General features: G+C 30.5%; 1 protein-coding gene across 2 annotated transcripts in view; it reads left to right on the top strand.

Moving 5' to 3' along the window:
- Window positions 1-20,307, top strand: part of CDH9 (cadherin 9) — an 80,063-nt gene that overhangs the window by 38,186 nt on the left and 21,570 nt on the right. The window contains exons 2-6 of one of the 2 annotated variants that reach the window (XM_060091609.1): window positions 3,855-4,149; window positions 11,068-11,187; window positions 12,009-12,176; window positions 14,317-14,504; window positions 15,437-15,690. In XM_060091609.1, coding sequence (XP_059947592.1) covers window positions 3,855-4,149; window positions 11,068-11,187; window positions 12,009-12,176; window positions 14,317-14,504; window positions 15,437-15,690 — 1,025 coding nt within the window. The remainder of the gene's footprint in view (window positions 1-3,854; window positions 4,150-11,067; window positions 11,188-12,008; window positions 12,177-14,316; window positions 14,505-15,436; window positions 15,691-20,307) is intronic. The other variant, XM_060091610.1, reaches the window with a different exon arrangement.

Raw genomic sequence — 20,307 nt, 5'->3', positions numbered from 1 at the left:
TCAATTTCTATCAATTCTAAATGTATAATTCAAAATTAATAATGTACATAATAGAGAAATTTAGTATTTTAAGATAGTAGTTTTCATTTTTGTTATATTGCACCAGAAAATAACTATTGGGAGCTTTTGTTCTTAAAATGAAATTGTGAATTAAAGACAATGTTTTAAAATGTGTTTGATTTTGTGTAAAATAATACTTTTAAAATGGCATTTTAAATTAACAGAATAAGTAATATATATGAAATACTGCGACAGGGTTTAAAACAGGTAGAAATGGAATAATAAATCTAAATTACAATGATTTCAATATATAAATGACTAAAATAATATTAGTTTGCTGCAAAGATTTATTTAGTAACTAAAATTTAATATATTCAGACAACATACTTATTCTGAAAGTCTTGTAATTTCATAAATATTTTAATTTCCCTTTGGACATCATCCTCAGTCCAAACACCATGATATTATAATGCTGAATTTTCCTTGAAATTTTAAATATTGAATATAAAACCATTCAGAGGAAAGTATAGTTACTAGGATTATTATTATGTTTGACTAAATATTTTTGTAGACTTCAACATATTTTGAATGAGTAGAAAATCTAAGAAGTAAATTGTTTCCATAGGTGTTTGAATCCAACATGTAGAATCATATATAATTTAGTGTGATAGACACAGATTCAGTTTCCTACACATTTTAATAATCACAATAGAATGTTAAATCTCTATTAAATGCAAATAATAAAGATATAACAATATTTATTATAGTGTTATTATGTTAAATATATGGAAAGATAGTGGGGAGGGATATAGAAAATTTAAAACTAATTTTCATTTGTGTATACATATGTAAATTTCCACAGAAATTCTATAACAGTACAAATGCGTTCCTGCCTTTTATTTTGGCTACTTATTAATAATTTCCATAATATAAGCATGGGATAGGGATACCTGACAATACACAATCTTTACCTCACCACATTTAATATTCCACAATTTTCAGTAAATTGCAGCATTATCCCTGGATTATCTTTGTTTCAGTCTGACAATATATTTGACAATATTGATAACTGACTAATCTCTCATGTTTCTTTTTCTGTGTATAAATGTGAGAACACTAGAGTACACACTGTGGGAGACATCGTGTAGTTTAATTCCTATATCTCTCCAGACTAGTTTAATTTAGTTTTCCTTTATTTTATGGAGAAATTAATACAAATTTATTCATAAAAATGTATAAAACATATACAACTTAAAAACAAAGGGAAACATTTTAAAACTATACAAGTGCTTGCAATATTATGCATATGTTGAGTATTTTTATGAAAAATAAAGATATAAAAAGTTGAAATTATACTCTATAGATTGTATTTTAACATAATATCTCATTTAAATGATTTACATCCAACAGTATATATGTAGACCATAATTTTAATGACTATAAATAATAGCACTGTACACATTCTAACCACATTAATAAGGTGAACATTTTAGTTGTCTCAACATTTTTGCCAAATTAAATAAAGCTTCTAATACATTTAAATTATCTATCTATACATCTATCTTTTTCATATTTTCCTAATTATTTCCTTCCATTAAAAGTATCTTCTTTTTCTCCTCTTAGAATAAAAGTACTAACAATACAAAGATAAATGTACAAAAATATCTATTATACAGTAGCTTGAAAAAACTATTTAAAAAATGCAATCATTAAAGTAATTTTATTTACATAGATTTCTAAGATGTAATTTTATTTAAAAAGGCAAGTTTTATGTTATTTATAATCTGATTTTTCTAATAATCACTGACAACTAAACTTGTTTTATATATGTAAAAACATATTGTTAAAAAAAGAGGAAATATTTGGTTTTTAAGAAATATGTGTTGAGGCCATAGAAATTATATATATATATATATATATATATATCAATCTTTCTCTCTTGGATTTTACAGTTTAGTGAGCACAACAAACAATTTTACCAAATGGGGTATCATGATAGGAAAGTGAAATGTGTTTTATAATTACAGAGCAGGCATATTTATTCTAGTCTAGAGGGTTAGGGAAAGCATCCTTAAGAAAAAAATATTTTAATGAGATTTGATAAACATTTAGTTAAGGGAAAATACAGAGAAGAGAAAGGGTGTTAAAGGGTGAGAGAAACATCTGCAAACATCAGGTACGAAAGCTGGAACAGGTCTTCTGAGAAATGAAGAAAACAAAACAGGCAAAACAAAACAATTGGTATGTACAGAGTGTATAGCAAAGTGGATAAAGGTGACAGAAAACACATCTGGAGATGAGAACAAGATTATGGATAATGCATAAATAAGGCTATAGAGTCCAAGGAAATAGAATAACAATAAAAGTAACGATTCTTTTAAAAAAGAATATCATCCCCTTTTAATAGAAGTGGCTTAGATTAAACACACACACACACACACACACACACACACACACACAATTTGCCCAATATAACAGAAATTTGCATGAGACCAAGCCTGGTTTATAAGACTTTAGATTCATGGTTCTTATGCACTGTACCTGGTTGAAGATTCTTAAGCTAAGAAGTAATATGACTCGATTTGTGATGTAGAAAAATCAGCTTCTTTAGTATGGAAAATTGTTTGGAGTAGAACAAGAGGGAGGTAGGCATCAATTAGAAGATTGTTCCACTGGTATAGATAAGATATGATGAACAAAACCCGGGTGGTAGCCATAGAGATGGAGACAGATGGATGGGTGGGGGATATATTTCAGAGAAGAAAAGGTTACATATGGTTATTTTAACATTGGGTAAAGGAGGAGTAAAGTATGAATCTCAAGTCTGTAATTTTGGCTACCATAAAAAATAGATTCAAATAGTTAAATTGTTCAAAGATGGAATGGGACACTAAAGAAATAGATGGAGTAAGAATGTAATGGGAATTGTGAAGTATATGATGGAAGACAACAGAGCAGGCATAGGCTAGTAAAGACTCAAGTTTCAGAATAGTGTTAGGTTTGCAAAAACATTAGGATTTTTTCCAACTCAAAATTTCTGTAAATACATGATCCGTTTGTCTGTTTTAAATACTCAGTGAAAAATCTTCTATACTAAGAAGTTTACTTTTAAGATAGGAATGAATAGAAGGAAGATAATTTATGAAAAAAATCCTAATATTTTCATCAAATTATTTACATGACCAATGGAAAAGCCCTGTGTGTTTTACATCACTTGAAATTTCAAATGTCTATAAAATACATCAATTTCCAAAAGGTGAGAACCTCCTGGTTGAAAGAGTACTCTCCCAAAGTCATTAGAGAATAATCTATGAGATTAATATTCTGTCTCTGGTTGGTCTCTGATGACAGAGCCTGTGCATCTGCAAGCAATATTACACTGAAGGGAGTGAAAATCATTTAAAATTATGGTATATATCCTAAACTTATCATTGTAATAAGGTCAGAAATTTCTCACATCACCTCTTTGAGTTTAGTGATTTTAGATGTAATCGAGTATATTAATATTTTACACTTAAGATTTATTAGACCAATGGATTTTTTCTTGTTAATGTACTAGACATTTAAATCTTGGTAGCATTCTACTCAAAAATGTCTTGGAAACACTGTGTTTTGAGAAATTTATATATACTTTTTATTTTATTTTAAATGTAGTCTCATATAAATATGTATTTAAAAATTTTGAGAATGATAAAACTAAAATGTTTAATCTCTCCACAGTAAAAATTAAGATAACCACTGCAATCATTGTTCCAGTGATGTCATGTAGAGATAAATTAATATCTGCCAAAATTATTTTTTCTGTAATAACAATGCACATATTTATAGAACTCTTCTTTTCTACCTCTCTGAAGCTTCACACTGACCAAGATAAAGGAGATGGAAATTTAAAATACATATTAACAGGAGATGGGGCTGGCAGTCTGTTCATAATAGATGAAAACACAGGAGATATTCATGCGGCAAAGAAATTAGACAGAGAAGAAAAGTCCCTGTACGTTCTTCGTGCCAAGGCTATAGACAGAAAGACCGGGCGGCAGGTGGAGCCTGAATCTGAATTTATAATTAAAATCCATGATATCAATGACAATGAACCGAAATTCACAAAAGACTTGTACACTGCCAGTGTTCCTGAAATGTCTGGAGTCGGTAGGTATATATTAATCCATGTAAACTAAGTTTTCTTTTTTCTTTTATTTTTTGCTAAGGTAGTTATTATGGACATACAGTTATGAGATGTGATCTCTTTCAAGATAAGAACTATAACTGAAACTACTATTTAGTGTTAGCTATCTCACTTCTACTTATTTTCGGTTGTATGTTTCTTAATGTTTCCTGCTATTTTGTAACTGACATCTAAGATGATTACTGAGAACAATTATTCCATTGCATTTCAACAAACGTCTTTACCTTTACTCAAATGTCATTCAAATGGCAGTCAAGTTTAATGTATTTTGGCCTGAAATGAAAGGAATATCAAATAGTGTCAGCAGTTTTAGACAGTTTTGTTTGCATTATTTTGCATAAAAACAATGATTGCTTGCATTTGACAAATTTCTTTTGATCTCATTTGATCACTGAAACAACTTGATGTGGTAGGCATGGGAAATAGAACTTTAAATCCTCATTCTGTTAATTAGGAACCCTGGATTCAGAAAGATTAAGGAACTGAATTAAGATCAAATGACCTGATAGCATAACAACAATATTCCAAGTCTTTTTAATATTATTTTAGCTATGTTCTATCCAGCAATGGTTTATCCTGAAAACTGAAAATAATCATTTCATTTTTTAAGGTTGCCCATAACTTTAAATGCCATTTGTTATTATGCAATGTTTTTATCTGTATATGTAACTACATTTAGCTATAATTATATGAAAGGTTTAGATTTGTTAATGAGATAATAAGAGCTGACTCTTAAATATTATTTCTAAAAAATAAGTGATATAAACTTACTATAATATCCCAAGCATGTAACTGATTTTGAAAAATTGGTATTTAGTTGAATATTATTTCAAAATCAGTTATAAGTATATAACTTTGACATTATTGTAATTAATACATGGGTAAGTCTAAAATAATTTCTTAAAGAAGAAAAACAAACATATCCACCTTTACTGAGTGATTGATATTAAATATTTCTTAACTATGTGTGCCATCTAGCTAGAATGGCTATTTTTGGTTATTTTCTAGAATAATCAAAAATTTGTAAAGAAGTTATTTCCTCTAAACTCAGATGAAATCTCATCTGTCTGAGAAAAGTGCAGTTTTTCTGCCTTTTCAGGTATTCATTCCAATAATATGAAAAGCACTTATCAAATTAGACAAGACTCCTATGAAATCTTAAAGCTTAGGATGAAATATGAGTGCTTGTGTTTTCTTTAATATTTTTAAATATATGTTAGCCTGGTACAGTTCCATGGAAAGTACTGCACTGGTCCACATAGGTCAACCAGTGGGCTAATGTAGATATACATCATGTCTCCTTGTGGGCTTATATTTGAGATAAAGATACATCTAAAATTATGCTCTCCATTGCAGCTTCCTATTCTTGAGCATTCTATAGTTTGGTTTTCCAATTAACACCTTTTAACCATTGTAAAACATATATTTTTTTCTTGTATGTATGTTATTTTGCCAGATATTTTAACACTTAATAGTATAAAAACTTTCACTTATCCTTCTCCAAAAAGATTTGACATACCTATAAGAGTAAAAAGTATAATTCAGATGACAGAGATAGTTGAATATGATAAATTTGGATAATTGATTTAAATTTGAATAACTTTTTAAATTTTCAAAGCATTATCTCATTTTTAAGAACAGAATACTTATCAGAGACTGTTTATATTTAACCTCAAATACCTTGTATTTTCTCCTATATTATTTTGGGTTATTTAATGGGATATTATCTTCCACTCAGTATAGTCTTATAATTTATCTACCTAATTCAAATACAATCCTTCTCTGACTATATCTGATTATATTAGTATTTATCTGAAATACTAATATAATCTAGATTCTTTTAATATTTATCAAGTGTGTAATAAGATCAGAACTGGACTAAGTACTTCTCTATTTTATTTTTTACAAACCTTTCACTTGTTCAATACCTATATTAAAATATAGAATATATAAGCTTATACATAGGAGAAGGCTTGCAGATTATCTTGTCCAAAAAGCCCTTTATGTAAGGCAATATGTACTTCGTTTACATAAGCTTTAAATTGTGGGCAGTACAATTTCTGATTACTGTAGACCTTAAATATGAGAATTTGGGTCAATGCCAATTACATTTCCTGCATGTCTACAATTACCAAAAAACAAGAAAAGCATATAGGAGGCAGCTTTATGGCTCCAGTTGCAGATTTTGGTACTAATAAACAAGTATTTAAGAACTACAGGTAAATCTTGATCCTATTTATAGAGGATAGTTATTATTCTTTATTACTAATATTGACATTACTGCACTAATTGATCCCTCCTTAGCCCACTCATACACTTTGTACATATATCTATTTTTAAACAGAAATGCACATATTATAAATACTGGGTTGGCCAAAAAGTTCATTTGGTTAGTGAATACATTGTTCAATAAAGTTCTTAGTGAAAATAAAAAAATGTGTCTTCTATTTTTACTTAAAACTGAACGAACTTTTTGGCCAACCCAATACTATATGTATATGTGGAAGATACTATACTTGGTTTAATTATCTCTTTTAATAAATAAGTAAAAACGGGCCCAAAAGAGTTAAACTGGCTTGTTCAAAAACATACAGAGATGACTTATTACTATACTAGATTTAAAAAGAAAAAAAGTTAATAAAATGCAGAGATAGCTGAATAATTTTAATACCTTACTATTTTTCTCCACTGTAAAACAGTTATGGTTATTATGCAAAATGTAGTTTGGAAAACTTCTAATTTTATTAGATTCTTAGTGACTCCTTGAGTGTAGCGTTTTTCTTATTTTCTTATTTCAATTCAAATTTCTCAATAAAAGTAAATCCAAATAAGTGTGAGGAAAGAGAAAATTGCATTTTACAATAAGATTTTATATATATGTGTGTGTGTATACATATATATATATATTTATATATACACATAAAATATATGTCTAAATAAAAAGTATATGTATTTATATCCTGAAAATGTATTGTTCTTTTGTAACTCTCCTACCTGATTTAAAGGAAAATAAACTTATTATAGTATTATAGATGTGATTTTCTCTGCTTTTACCTATACAAATAACCATTTACAGAGAAGTGTAAAGGGTGATACTTAGGAACTTTGTCAGGCTATGTGTAACCCATATATTAACAGCTAAAACCTGTGAATAATCACATAATAAAGAATGCCTCCTCTCTAAATGAAGTAATGCACAATTACCGAATTCTAATCTTATTTTCATTAGTGATTTTAATTTAAATCAAACACTTGAAAAATTACTATTATTAACTTTGAGGTAAATGAAGTCTAATGGAATAAAATTTAAAAATTCTTTATTCTCATTTTTTTTCTTTTTTTCTTTATTCACATTTTATCCTTCTTTCCAACATTGTAGTCCAATGTTCTCCTTTATACTGTCCCCACTACGTGATTATTTTTGTCTTAATATATTTGTCTTTTCTTTTTCTCTCTCACCAAATCCTCTCCTTGCTTTTTCCCTCTGCCTCTGCTTCTTTCTATCAAATATGCCATATTTCATTTTGGTTCAGACATGTGCCTCCCCATCCCTTTTACTGGTAGTTAAAATCAAATGACTCCAATTAACTCTTTAAATCTGAAACACATTAGCATATTCTGATCAGAACACTTAATCTGGATGATACATGAGGATATATAGTGAAAAAAAAGGAGATACACTTTGAATTAGGTATTTGTAGCAGATTCCTACATTTTATGTTTTCCATTTTTTGTGGTTATTATACTTCGATTAAAGATTATCTATTATTTTTCTATATTTGCATGCATTCATCTCCCTCAAGGCAAATTCCTATTGTGAAATTTTGGAGGTTTCTCATTGACTGGGTAGGTCCCTCAAAAACTGATCCAGTTCCCCTCCCACACTGTCCACCCAACAAGGAATCTATCTGTAGTTTTTCACAGATCACACAACTAATGCATCATTGAATGCTTCATGTCCTAAACTAGGCCCTTTCTTAGAGGTACACTGCCTGTAGATTCAAATATGTGTCTAATCATATGTCTAGACAGGCCATTTAATACAGTATTTAGAATGAAGCTTCTTCATACTGGCTAGATCAAATCCCATCCTATCACCTACTAGCTGTGTAATCATGAGCAACCTCTATATGCTCCAAGGCCTGCATCCTGTGTTTATCATGAGGATAAAATAATAATACAAATCAACTGCTGAGAACTCTGCCTAGTCTACATTAAGCAATTTGTAAATGTTAGATCTTGTTATGACTTTGAACTAGAAACTCTGCTGGGCTTTAGAGTTAAATGTTGAACAAAAGCAGACATAGCCCTTTCCTTTGGAGAGTTTACATCACACAAAACCTACATATAACAAATGACATAAATTTGTCATTCAGGCTTCACTATATTTTACTTAATATTTGTTTAATAAAAAAGTAAATACTGGGCTTCCCTGGTGGCGCAGTGGTTGAGAGTCCGCCTGCTGATGCAGGGGACACGGGTTCGTGCCCCTGTCCGGGAAGATCCCACATGCCACAGAGCAGTTGGGCCCGTGAGCCATGGCCACTGAGCCTGTGCGTCCGGAACCTGTGCTCCACAACAGGAGAGGCCACAACAGTGAGAGGCCCTCGTACATAAAAAAAAAAAAAAAAAAACCAAACAAAAAGTAAATACTTATTTTAAATTATTTGAGAATAAATGAAGCATATATAGCTCAGTAAATTCAGAGGGATATAAAAATCAAAGTGGTGTATTTCCTTTTATTCTGTCTTTATAAGCAAATTTTTATAAAATTAGTACAAAACACATAAACCACTTTCTATCTAATTTTATTACTAAATAGTATGAAATGTAAAATGTCCTTATATTTATGGAAAAAGAAAACAAAAATCTATCCATTCCCTAGAGTTCAACACACTACATATTTTCTTTTACTCATTTTGCTATTATAAATAACGTATCAGTGCTATGCTACCAGTGTTTATTAGTGTTTAACAACATTCTAATTATTACCATGATTCTGAGAAGGGGAACAGTATTTTATATGGGTGTTTGTAGCATTTTCGCCACATTATAGGATTGATTTCCATTCTTTAATTTCTTTATTATTTTTAGGTCAAGTATTTTCAGGTAGGTTCGAAGATCATATACCCATGATAAAGAGCAAATGATCAAAATCAAATTTAACAACAAAAATATTATTAAAAGTGTCAAAAAAGTATAAAGGTGTGTTTTTACCTGTGCCCATTATGAAATGATAGCCACAGCCAAAGAAAAATGAGTCTGGTAGCAAAAGAAATGTCATGAAATCAGTGAATTAACTACTTGCATTTAGCATCTTGGTTATGCTTAATAATTCATATTTCAAATAACCATCAAGTATGAAAACAATTATTAATCTAACATATGTTCACATAGGGTTATATAAAAATAAATATAAATCTGAAAATGACTTGAGTTGAACATTTGAACATTATTGTGGGATGGAAATCTCTTTATGATTTCTGCTTTGGTCTAACTCGGACATGAGTGGATGTTTTTTAAATGATAAAAGAGTACACCTGGTACTGGCTGAGTAAATTGTACTGTGTCCTCTCATGGGACATAACAATTCCATTGCAGCTGAGGAAACAGAGGCTTCAAGAGGAAGAGCTCAAGTTCTCATCTTATGCTAATTAATTTTGAGAAAACATAAAAATACTTCCTAAATTCATATATTCAAACATACTGATGGAAAATAAAGCTGTTAGTTTAATCTTAATGTTCAATATATTAATTTCTAGAATCTGCATAAGCAAATATATGCAAATTTTGAGAAACATTCCCTACAACTCAATTAGACAAGCTATGTGTGTGTAATGTATGCTGGATATTAAAATAGGTTACAGAGCCAACGTGGAACTCACTTTTTCTAAAGAATTTTAAAATCTATGTAAGTATCAGAGTCAACATTTTGAAAAATTGTGTGTAATATACTAGAAAATGTCCTACAAACTCATTTTGCTCAAGGAATACATGGTAGGCTTTAGTTAATAGTAGCTTTAGAGTCATGCCTTGAATCTTTATAGAGTTCTAGAAAATATAAGAAAGGTCCATCAATATATTACATTACCTTTAGCGCCTAAAACTAGCTCCTTTAAAGCTCTTTTATCTTTTAAAACATAATTATATGTGACAAAGTTAAGAGAAAATAATTTAATTTTTGTAAAATAAAATTAAACTGAGAGTATTGGTAAATTATAGTATTGCATGTGAGACAATTACACACTTTCTTAACTCTGGAGGGGTATATCTGCTGATTTACATATGTGTAGCAAATAATACATAGCATATCAATAGGTATAATTATATATGATTATGTTAACTACATTACAATGAGAGGCACAGACAAAATAATCATATATATCTTGCATACCAAAATTTTTAGCCATTTTACCTTTTGTGTCTTGATAAAAACAGGGCCTCTTTATTTTCAATTTATATTATTTAGTTAATTTATCAGAATAAAAAGCAGCAGGAGTGTTTTTAATGTTGGATTTATCTTTGAACTCACACTTCCAGTTAGCAATACATGTATTAATTGAAAATTGTATGTGCACTGTATTCAGTGAAAAATTGTTTTCTGTCACAGTATTTTCAACCAATTAGCGCATATTCATCTTTATGATAAATTTTGCTTTTGACTTTTTTAGATAGCTCAATAATAGTAACAATATTATTAAGGAATATTTAAATTTAAAAAAAAATGAAAGATAAGTGATTTTTAGCAGCATAATTTAAACAAATTTCTTGAAACATGTACCATGGCCTAACACACCACATTCCCAATAATATGGTTTCATAAATATAGCTTCAAGTTTCTAAGCACTTAAGTGTCTGTGTTTGGGTGTGGATTCATGTAGGTACATCTGTTATACAAGTGACTGCAACAGATGCAGATGACGCCAACTATGGAAATAGTGCCAAAGTGGTCTACAGCATATTGCAAGGACAGCCATATTTTTCAGTGGACCCAGAATCAGGTAACAACATCTAATACTTGGTCTCTTTCTCATTATGAAATACATCTGCATGCACATTTATAGATTTTCTATATTTAAAAAGCTATTAAGTATCATGTTTTTATTTATTCCTTATATTGATAGTTATTCCATGGATACAGAAGCAGAATTCCTATTATTTAAAAAGATTTGAATCCTTAGCCCTTTAGACTAGTATTTATTGAATTTAAATTTATTACATTAAATACAAAATTTCACAGAGATTCAACACATTACATGTCTTAGGAAATACTCAAAACCAAAAAAAAAAAAATGTGACAATCATCAAAATTAAGCTTATTCATCTACAGGCTTTTGACTAAAGTTAGCTTTTCTAGTCCAAAGGATAATTAAATTGATCTAGCAAAAATGTTTTCCTGGGGCTTCCCTGGTGGCGCAGTGGTTGAGAGTCCGCCTGCCGATGAAGGGGACACAGGTTCGTGTCCCGGTCCGGGAAGATCCCACATGCTGCGGAGCGGCTGGGCCTGTGAGCCATGGCTGCTGAGCCTGTACGTCCAGAGCCTGTGCTCCGCAACAGGAGAGCCCACAGCAGTGAGAGGCCCACGTACCACAAAAAAAAAAAAAAAAAAAAAAAAGTTTTCCTGAACAATAGCCCATGGAAGAACTTTTTTCTGTTCTGTGAATTATGTTAAATTGGTTATATATGGATTGAAACACTTATCTAGGTACACTGACATCTTACCATGTTTGTTCTGATTAATGTCTGTAAAATGGATCTTGTATGGCTTAATTTTAAAACACAGTGATTGAACTACAAAATATTTGTCTATTTTTTCCAAAAGGCATAATAAAAACTGCATTACCAGACATGAGCAGAGAAAACAGAGAGCAGTACCAAGTGGTTATACAAGCCAAAGACATGGGTGGCCAGATGGGAGGCCTTTCTGGAACCACCACAGTGAACATCACTCTGACAGACGTCAACAACAATCCTCCTCGATTTCCCCAGAGTAAGAGAGGTTTCAGTGATACCATGTGGAAAGTTTCTCAAACACACTATGAACAGTTTAATACTTTTACTAGTAGTTTCACTACTAGTTTATAGATAAAGATGAAACCACAAGCCCTCTTCCCACAGAATATCACAATTTCCCACAAATTAATTAACAGTGACTAGGATCATTTCATCATTAAGTAGGTAATGGAGAAAACAAGGAAATTAGGTTCTTTTTTGGCAACTTTAGTTATCTTCTTCTACCTTTTGAAGAGTTATAAAATTTTCTGGACTACCTTTCCCGACATTTCCTATGACCATCTAGTTCTTTTTCTTATCTATTTCCTGGTTATGAGCGTGGACTCTCAAGTCTGACCACCAGGCTGCAAATCCCATGTCTATCACTTGTCTTGCCTCAGTTCTCTTGTTTGTATGTAAGAATTATAATCCCTTATTTAATCAATTCTAAAACATAGGTTTGTTGATGTTTTAACGTCTCTGAAATCAGATACTATATTAAAATCAAAGCAAGTTAGTTTAATTGGCCACATTTTTCTTTCTTATTGGCCCATGGTCTCATGAAATAACTTGGTTGTGATGGCACCTGAGATATGTTAGAGTTTGCTGGTATCTGTTACCTACTTGTGAAGATTAAATCAGTTAATAGACTTTCAGTTGTCACGATTTCTATGTTAAACCATGGATTCTTTGCAAGCCATGAGGTCCTACAAAAACAGACTCATTCTCTGCTGAAAATATTTCTATGTTGCAGCAAATAAAATGATAAGAAGTCCTATCTTGAAATGTTCTGTTAAGGGCCCTGAAATTTCAATTTATAACATTGATTCCAATACAGTAAAGCATTTTTTTCAAGCTAATCAAATTTGAAATACTTGATGATACAGCTCTAGATGGTGGACATACACAAATGATAAATATTAAAAAATAAACTTTGCTGAGAATATGGATAATAAGACTAATTAACATAAATCTAAACTTTGCATTCAGGTTCCTTAAACATAAACTGAAAAAATATGATGTGATGAATTCTCAAATGACTTGCCACTCTATAATTTTATGATCTATTATAATCTCAGCAGAAGGTTTGGAACTCTAATAGTAATAGTAAAAATGTTCTTGAACTAAGAACTGGGCTAAGCATGTTAAAGACGTCATTTCATGGAATCTTCATAACAAACCTATGAGTTAATAGCTATCATCACCTCTATATTATAGATGTGTAAATTAAGGGTTAGAGAATTTAACTAACTTGCCTAGTGATGAAAATTCAAATCCAGGGCAGTTGGATTTAGAAGTCCCTCTTCTTAACCACCAAGCAAATTGGAAAGAGAACAGACTTTGAAGTCAGGGAGACTTAGTTTTGCCTTCTGCTTTTCCCAGCTTTAAAGGATGATTTCCTTGAGCCTTATCTGAGGATAATACACCTGCCTTCGTTCTATAAGGACTAATGTTAGAATTAAATAAATTAACATAGAGGGCCTTTGGCCTTATATAGATTTCAACACATATTAAATGTTTAAAAACATTTCTAACTTTCATTAACATTTTTGTGATATTTTCCTATTATCTCTTAAATAAATCCTCACAAACTGAAATGCTTTCATGAACAGGACTATGTAATGGCTGCAACTGCAGGCGACAGAAACGTTCATATCCCACTTAAAGACATTAACAAGCAAAAAAAAGAAAAACACACAAAGAAAGAACTTGTGTGTGGATTTATTTTTTCTATCCCTGAGTTAGAATATAAGAATAAATGCATATTCTAAATCATTTAGTATAAGTAAAAATGTGTGATGACAATGTTGAATGCTTCAGATAAGCAGTAAATAATTGTTGTCCTTGCCCTCTTAAGTCAAAAGCTCTGGATTCTAATATCAGGACTACCATCTATTATCTAAATAACCTTGAGACATTCACTTAATCTTTCTGGAACATATATTTCTCATTTACAAAATGAGATACACTGCCTTTATAAATTATTTTTCTAACTTAATAAATCTATATTTTTTGATGGCTTACAATTCAATATGATGAAAAACTCTCCTAATTTGAAATTAATTTAAGTAAAAAAGGCAGAGGAAATGAAAGATTTTTGTTATCTAAAGATGAAACAGCTTTGATTTAATTTTCAGGTACGTATCAATTTTATTCTCCTGAGTCTGTACCTCTTGGAACTCACCTTGGAAGGATAAAAGCCAATGACCCTGATGTGGGGGAAAATGCTGAGATGGAATACAGCATTGCTGAAGGAGATGGAGCAGACATGTTTGATGTCGTCACTGACAAGGATACACAGGAAGGGATTATAACTGTCAAACAGGTTTCTTCTTGCTGTCTTCATTTCCTCCTTGAGTGCTTTATAGTTTATTTTTGCTTTTCAAGGAAGAAAAGCCTAGGATTTATTTGTCCCATCCTTTACATGCTTCTATCCTTCATATAAGTGGGAATAGTTGTGATTTCACTTCAAATAAGTTAAGCATCTTTATCATTGACAGTTAAAAACTGTTATAAAACCTCAACAGCTTGTGCTTATAGTAGACAACAATCAAACAAGGATTAGATACTCTCAAAAGTCTTTGTTTTATATTTCTCCATGGTATTATTTCATTCACTGTTTAAAATATTTAAACTGTTAAGTGTGATGGTTTATTAAAATAGATGAAGCCTGAAGATGTTTGATTTTTAAAGCAGTGGGGGAGAACATTATAAAGCATTACACAGAATAATCAAGCTAAATACTGATTACTTTATATCACCCTAATTTCCCTGCTTTCATTCACATCTTTTTTTCCACAGTGGTCAGATTAATAATTTCTTTTTTCTTTTTAAAACATAGTTTTAGAACTGTAGGACTTAAGGAAGCAACTTATGTGAATGGTTTGTTAAATCTCAATTTTATGTTTCTGCTGATTTAAATTTTTTATAACTTTAATAATAATAATATAGTAAGAAATAGCCTATGTATTTACTAGATAATACTTCATTTACCTATGACTACCAAAATGTAAAATGCATTACTAAGTGTGAATCAATCTTAATGTGTATACTATTATATAGAACTACTCCTTGTAAATGTGTAAGGCAAAAAAATTTTCCTAATTTATTTTTTATACCCATGAAGCAATAATTGGGAAAGTTATTTAACAAGAATTACTGGGACTATTAAGAGAGGTGGTTATTAAATTTTGAAATTGTCTTCCATTTTTATGTCTACTATATTATACTAATTTTTCTTATTTTATTTAACTTCAGAATTTAGATTATGAAAACAAAATGCTGTACACTTTAAAAGTGGATGCAAGTAACACCCACCCTGATCCACGATTCCTGTACCTGGGACCTTTCAAAGACACAGCTGTGGTCAAAATATCTGTGGAAGATATGGATGAGCCTCCTGTGTTCAGCAAAATTTTTTACTTGATAGAAGTAGATGAAGATGTAAAGGAAGGCAGCATCATTGGACAGGTTACAGCATATGACCCAGATGCCATGAACAATTTAATAAAGTAAGTATTTTGAGAAAAGTTAAGTTTGAAGAAAAATGATAACCTCACTACTTATAAGCTATGTGAAAAAAAATGTACCATGTATGATCAAGTACAGTAATACAACCAAACACTTCCATAGCACAGACTTTTAGCTGGGCTGTCTTCTAAGTGCTCTGGATATATTATTTCATTTGACTCATCGCATATTACAAGGTAGCTCCTATTATTATATCTTTCTGTAGATGATAAGACTAAGGTACTGAACATTTAAATAACTTGCCAAATAATTAGTCACTGGCAAAGCTGGGTTTGAGGTTCAGGCTGTCTGGCTCCAGTGTCCATGATTCTAATCCCTTAGTTATTGATGTAATTCTTGTCTCATTGCCCTTCTTAGATAAACCATAATTCGAATAATAAGATATCTAAACAAATACATTAGAAAAGAAGTTCTTCTAGAAAAGCTTAAGAGATACCTTGAAAACTGATGAAAAACATCTTTTGAAAATAGTCCCTAGGCACATTTTACATCAAAATTTTTGAGAAGCAAAATATCAATTATATTGTATTAATAAAACAAAGAATTAGTAAAATGAGTAATGATATTTGAGAACAGTAAAACTATTAAACATTGGTATAGTATAGTAAAGAATAGTGTAATACTTTCCCAAAATTTGAATACTGTATTAACCATTTAAAAGTTTTCAAATATGCCAGAAACTCTGCTTAAGGAGAATATAAATATAGTTGTGACATAAATGGATGAATAGGATGGGTGGATGAAGATGGGTAGGTATGTTGATGAAGACAAAAGAGACAGACAAATAATATATTGTCGGTTAATGTGTGGCTAGTAAGATGCCTAAAATTATGCTTTGTTTAAAATTTAATTTTTTATCCAACAAGGACCGACTGTATAGCACATGGAACTGTACTAAATATCTTGTAATAACCTGTAATGGAAGGGAATGTAAAAAAAAGAATATATATATTTATATGTATATATAACTGAATCATTTTGCTGTACACCTAAAACACAATATTGCAGTAAATAAACTATATTTCAATAAATATTTTGATCAAATTTAATTTTTAATTAAGAAATATAAATGGTTAAATATTTATTGGGAATGCCCAGATTTCCTGGAATTCATATCATACCATCACATAGAAAATCAGTGAGCACAATACTAAGCATATAAGTATTAAATTTAGTTTAAGATGTAATAACTATTCATGTTATTTACAAAGCAACATTTGTTGCACTAAATATGCCCTAATTTATATTTAATTTGTTGGTCAATTAATATATTTTTAAAATAAAGAAAGTTTGTGAAATTTTAATCTGTAGTTAGTACTCAGAGTTTAGCTTGAAATATTTGGTTAGTTTTAGGTTAATTAGAATAGAATTGACTTAACTTTCTCTTTTAAATAAATGTTCAGGTTCAAATTATATATTTTGTATATTGCTAATTAATTTAAAAACATGACTTATAATGATATCAATGTATAAAAGATTATTTTACTGACGCTTTTGTATCAGCAACCATGAAATGGATTAATTTAAAATGTTCGTATTATATAAAACAGAACTCCTAAAATGAAATGAATAAGTAATCTAGTTTTCCAGTGGTCTACAAATATGTGCCAGCATTTTTATATCCAAAATGTTTATTTATTTTTTAATGAAATTGAGTGCGGCTGATTGGTTTTGGCATCTCTTATATGTGCATTTATTTTTGTAAGTAACAAAAAGAAGTTTAAAGTGTTTTTGTGTTCTTTGCAATATTGAAATAGAAATAAATCACTTATATTAAAAATGAATAATGGATTGTCCATACCAATAGCTATAAATGCTCAGTAAGTATCTGTTCTTGATAGATTTTGAAATTTTCAAAGAAATAGTATTCAATGTCTTTTCTACTTCAATTGTGGCACCAGATTCATGACATGAGACAAATATGTTGCCTATCCTTTCCTCTATAAAATAATTGTTATCATTTATTGAGCCCTTGCTATGAGCTGGAAACTATCCAAAGAGCTTTATATTTATTAGATCATTTAAACCTCATCACAACATTATGAGGTGAGTACAACAGATATCATCTACATTTTAAAAATATTTTATTTTATATTGGAGCAAAGTTGATTAACAATGTTGTGTTAGGTTCAGTTGCACAGCAAAGTGATTCAGTTAGACATATTTATGTATCTATTATTTTTTCAAATTCTTTTCCCATTTTGGTTATTAAAGAACACTCAGCCAAGTTTCCTGTGCTGTACAGTAAGTCCTTGTTGATTATCTAATTTTAAATACAGTAGTCAGGGCTCACAGACTTAGAGAACAAACTTATGGTTAAACAGGGGGGAAGGGTGAGGGGGAGGGATAGATTGGCAGTTTGGAATTGACACATACACCTACATTTTAAAACAACATAAATTGAGATGCAAAGAGTTTAAGGAACATTACTAAGGACACTGAACAAATAATTAGCAGACTGAGGTTCAAACTATTGATGATCTGAATGCACAGCTAATATATCTTTAGCAGATATATTCTGCTTTCTTACTGACCTAATTATTAATTAGAGATAATTAATATTGTTTCACATTCATAAACTGCTTTGACCGACCTCAGTGGTACAAAGCAAAGCCTCAAGGACAAAATTATACAAAAAGCAAAATCTGGCTTTTGTCCCTCAGAATTTGGTCTAGTTTTTCATCATTTTTTCCATTTCCCACAATAGGAAATTTCTTTTTTTTCCTTCCACCTTTATTGAGATATAATTGACATATAGCACTGTAAAAGTTTAAGGTGTACAGCATAACGATTTGATGTGCATACATCATGAAATGATTAATGCAATAAGTTTAGTGAGCATCATTCATCTCATATAGATACAAAGTTAAAGAAACAGAATTTTTTATTTTTTTTCCTTCTGAAGAGAACACTTAGGATTTACTCTTTAACAAATTCTATATATAACATACAGCAGTGTTAATTATATTTATCATGTTGAATATTATATCAATATCACTAGTACTTACATATAACTGAAAATTTGTACCTTTTGGCTGCCTTCATCCAATTCTCCCTCCACCTACCCCCACCTCTGGTAACCACAAACAAATATGATATTTCTTTATGAGTTGGTTTTTGAAGTATAATTTTCTTACAACACTATGTTTTTTCCTGTTGAGCAACACAGTAATTCAAAATGTCTATACATTTCAAAATGATCAACATGATAAGTCTAGCTACCATCTGCCACCTTACAAAGGTATTACATAGTTATTAACTATATTCCCCACACTATACATTTAATACCTATGGCTCATTTATTTGCCACGTAGAAGTTTGTACCTCTTAATCTCACTCACCTATTTCTTTCCTCCCTTATACCTTCCCCTCTGAGAATTATCTGTTCTCTGTATCTATAACTGTTTCTGTTTTGTTATGTTTGATCATTTGTTTTGCTTTTTAGATTTCACGTACAAGCGAAATCATACAGTATGTGTCTTTCTCTGTCTGACTTATTTTATTTACTCTAGATCCATCCATGCTGTCACAAATGGCATAATTTCATTCTTTTGATGGCTAAGTAATATTCCATTGTGCATATATGCATATATACCACATCATCTTTATCCATTCATTTATCACTGGGCACTTAGGTTTCTTCCATATCTTGGGTATTGTAAATAATGCTGCAATAAACGTAGGGGTGCATATATCTTTTCTAATGAGTGTTTTCTTTTTCTTTGGGTAAATACCCAGGTGGAATTGCTAGATCATATGGTAGTTTAGCTTTAATAGTTTTGATGAATCTCCATACTGTTTTCCATATTGGCTGCACCAATTTATATTCCCACCAACAGTGTATGAGGGTTCCCTTTTGTACACATCCTGTCAACCTTTGTCATTTGTTGTTTTTTGATAATAGCATTATGACAGTTGCAAGGTGATGTCTCATTGTGCTTTTGATTTGCATTTCCCTGATGATGAGTGATGTTGAGCATCTTTTCATGTGCCTGTTCACCATCTATATGTCTTTGAAAACACGTCTATTCAGAACCTCTGCCCATTTTTTAAACAGGTTGTTTGGTTTTTGTATATCTTGGCTATTAACCACTTATTGGATCTATTTTGGCTATTAACCACTTATTGGATCTATCATTTGCAAATATCTTCTCCCAGTCAGTAGGCAGCCATTTCATTTTGTTGATTGTTTCTTTCACTGGGCAAAAACTTTTTAGTTTAAGTCCCATTTATTTATTTTTGCTTTTGTTTCCCTTGCCTGAGTAGATATATCAAAAAATAATATTACTAAGACCAATGTCAAAGAGCTTATTGCCCATGTTTTCTTTTAGAACTTTTATGGTTGCAGTTCTTACATTTAAGTCTTTAATCCATTTTGAATTTATTTTTATGCATGGTGTGAAAAAGTAGTCCAGTTTGATTCTTCTACATGTATCTGTCCAGTTTTCCCACAACCACTCATTGAAGAGACTATCTTTTCTCCATTAAGTATTTTTGCCTCCTTTGTGGTAGATTAATTGCCCATGTAAGTGCAGGTTCACTTCTGGGCTCTCTATTCTGTTCCAATGATTTATGTGTCTGTTTTTGTACAAGTACCA

This window comes from Mesoplodon densirostris, chromosome 3, assembly GCF_025265405.1.
Source record: "Mesoplodon densirostris isolate mMesDen1 chromosome 3, mMesDen1 primary haplotype, whole genome shotgun sequence".
Lineage (NCBI taxonomy): Eukaryota > Metazoa > Chordata > Mammalia > Artiodactyla > Ziphiidae > Mesoplodon > Mesoplodon densirostris.
Note: the sequence above shows the minus strand (reverse complement) of the source record. Positions and strands in the feature narration are given on the sequence as shown.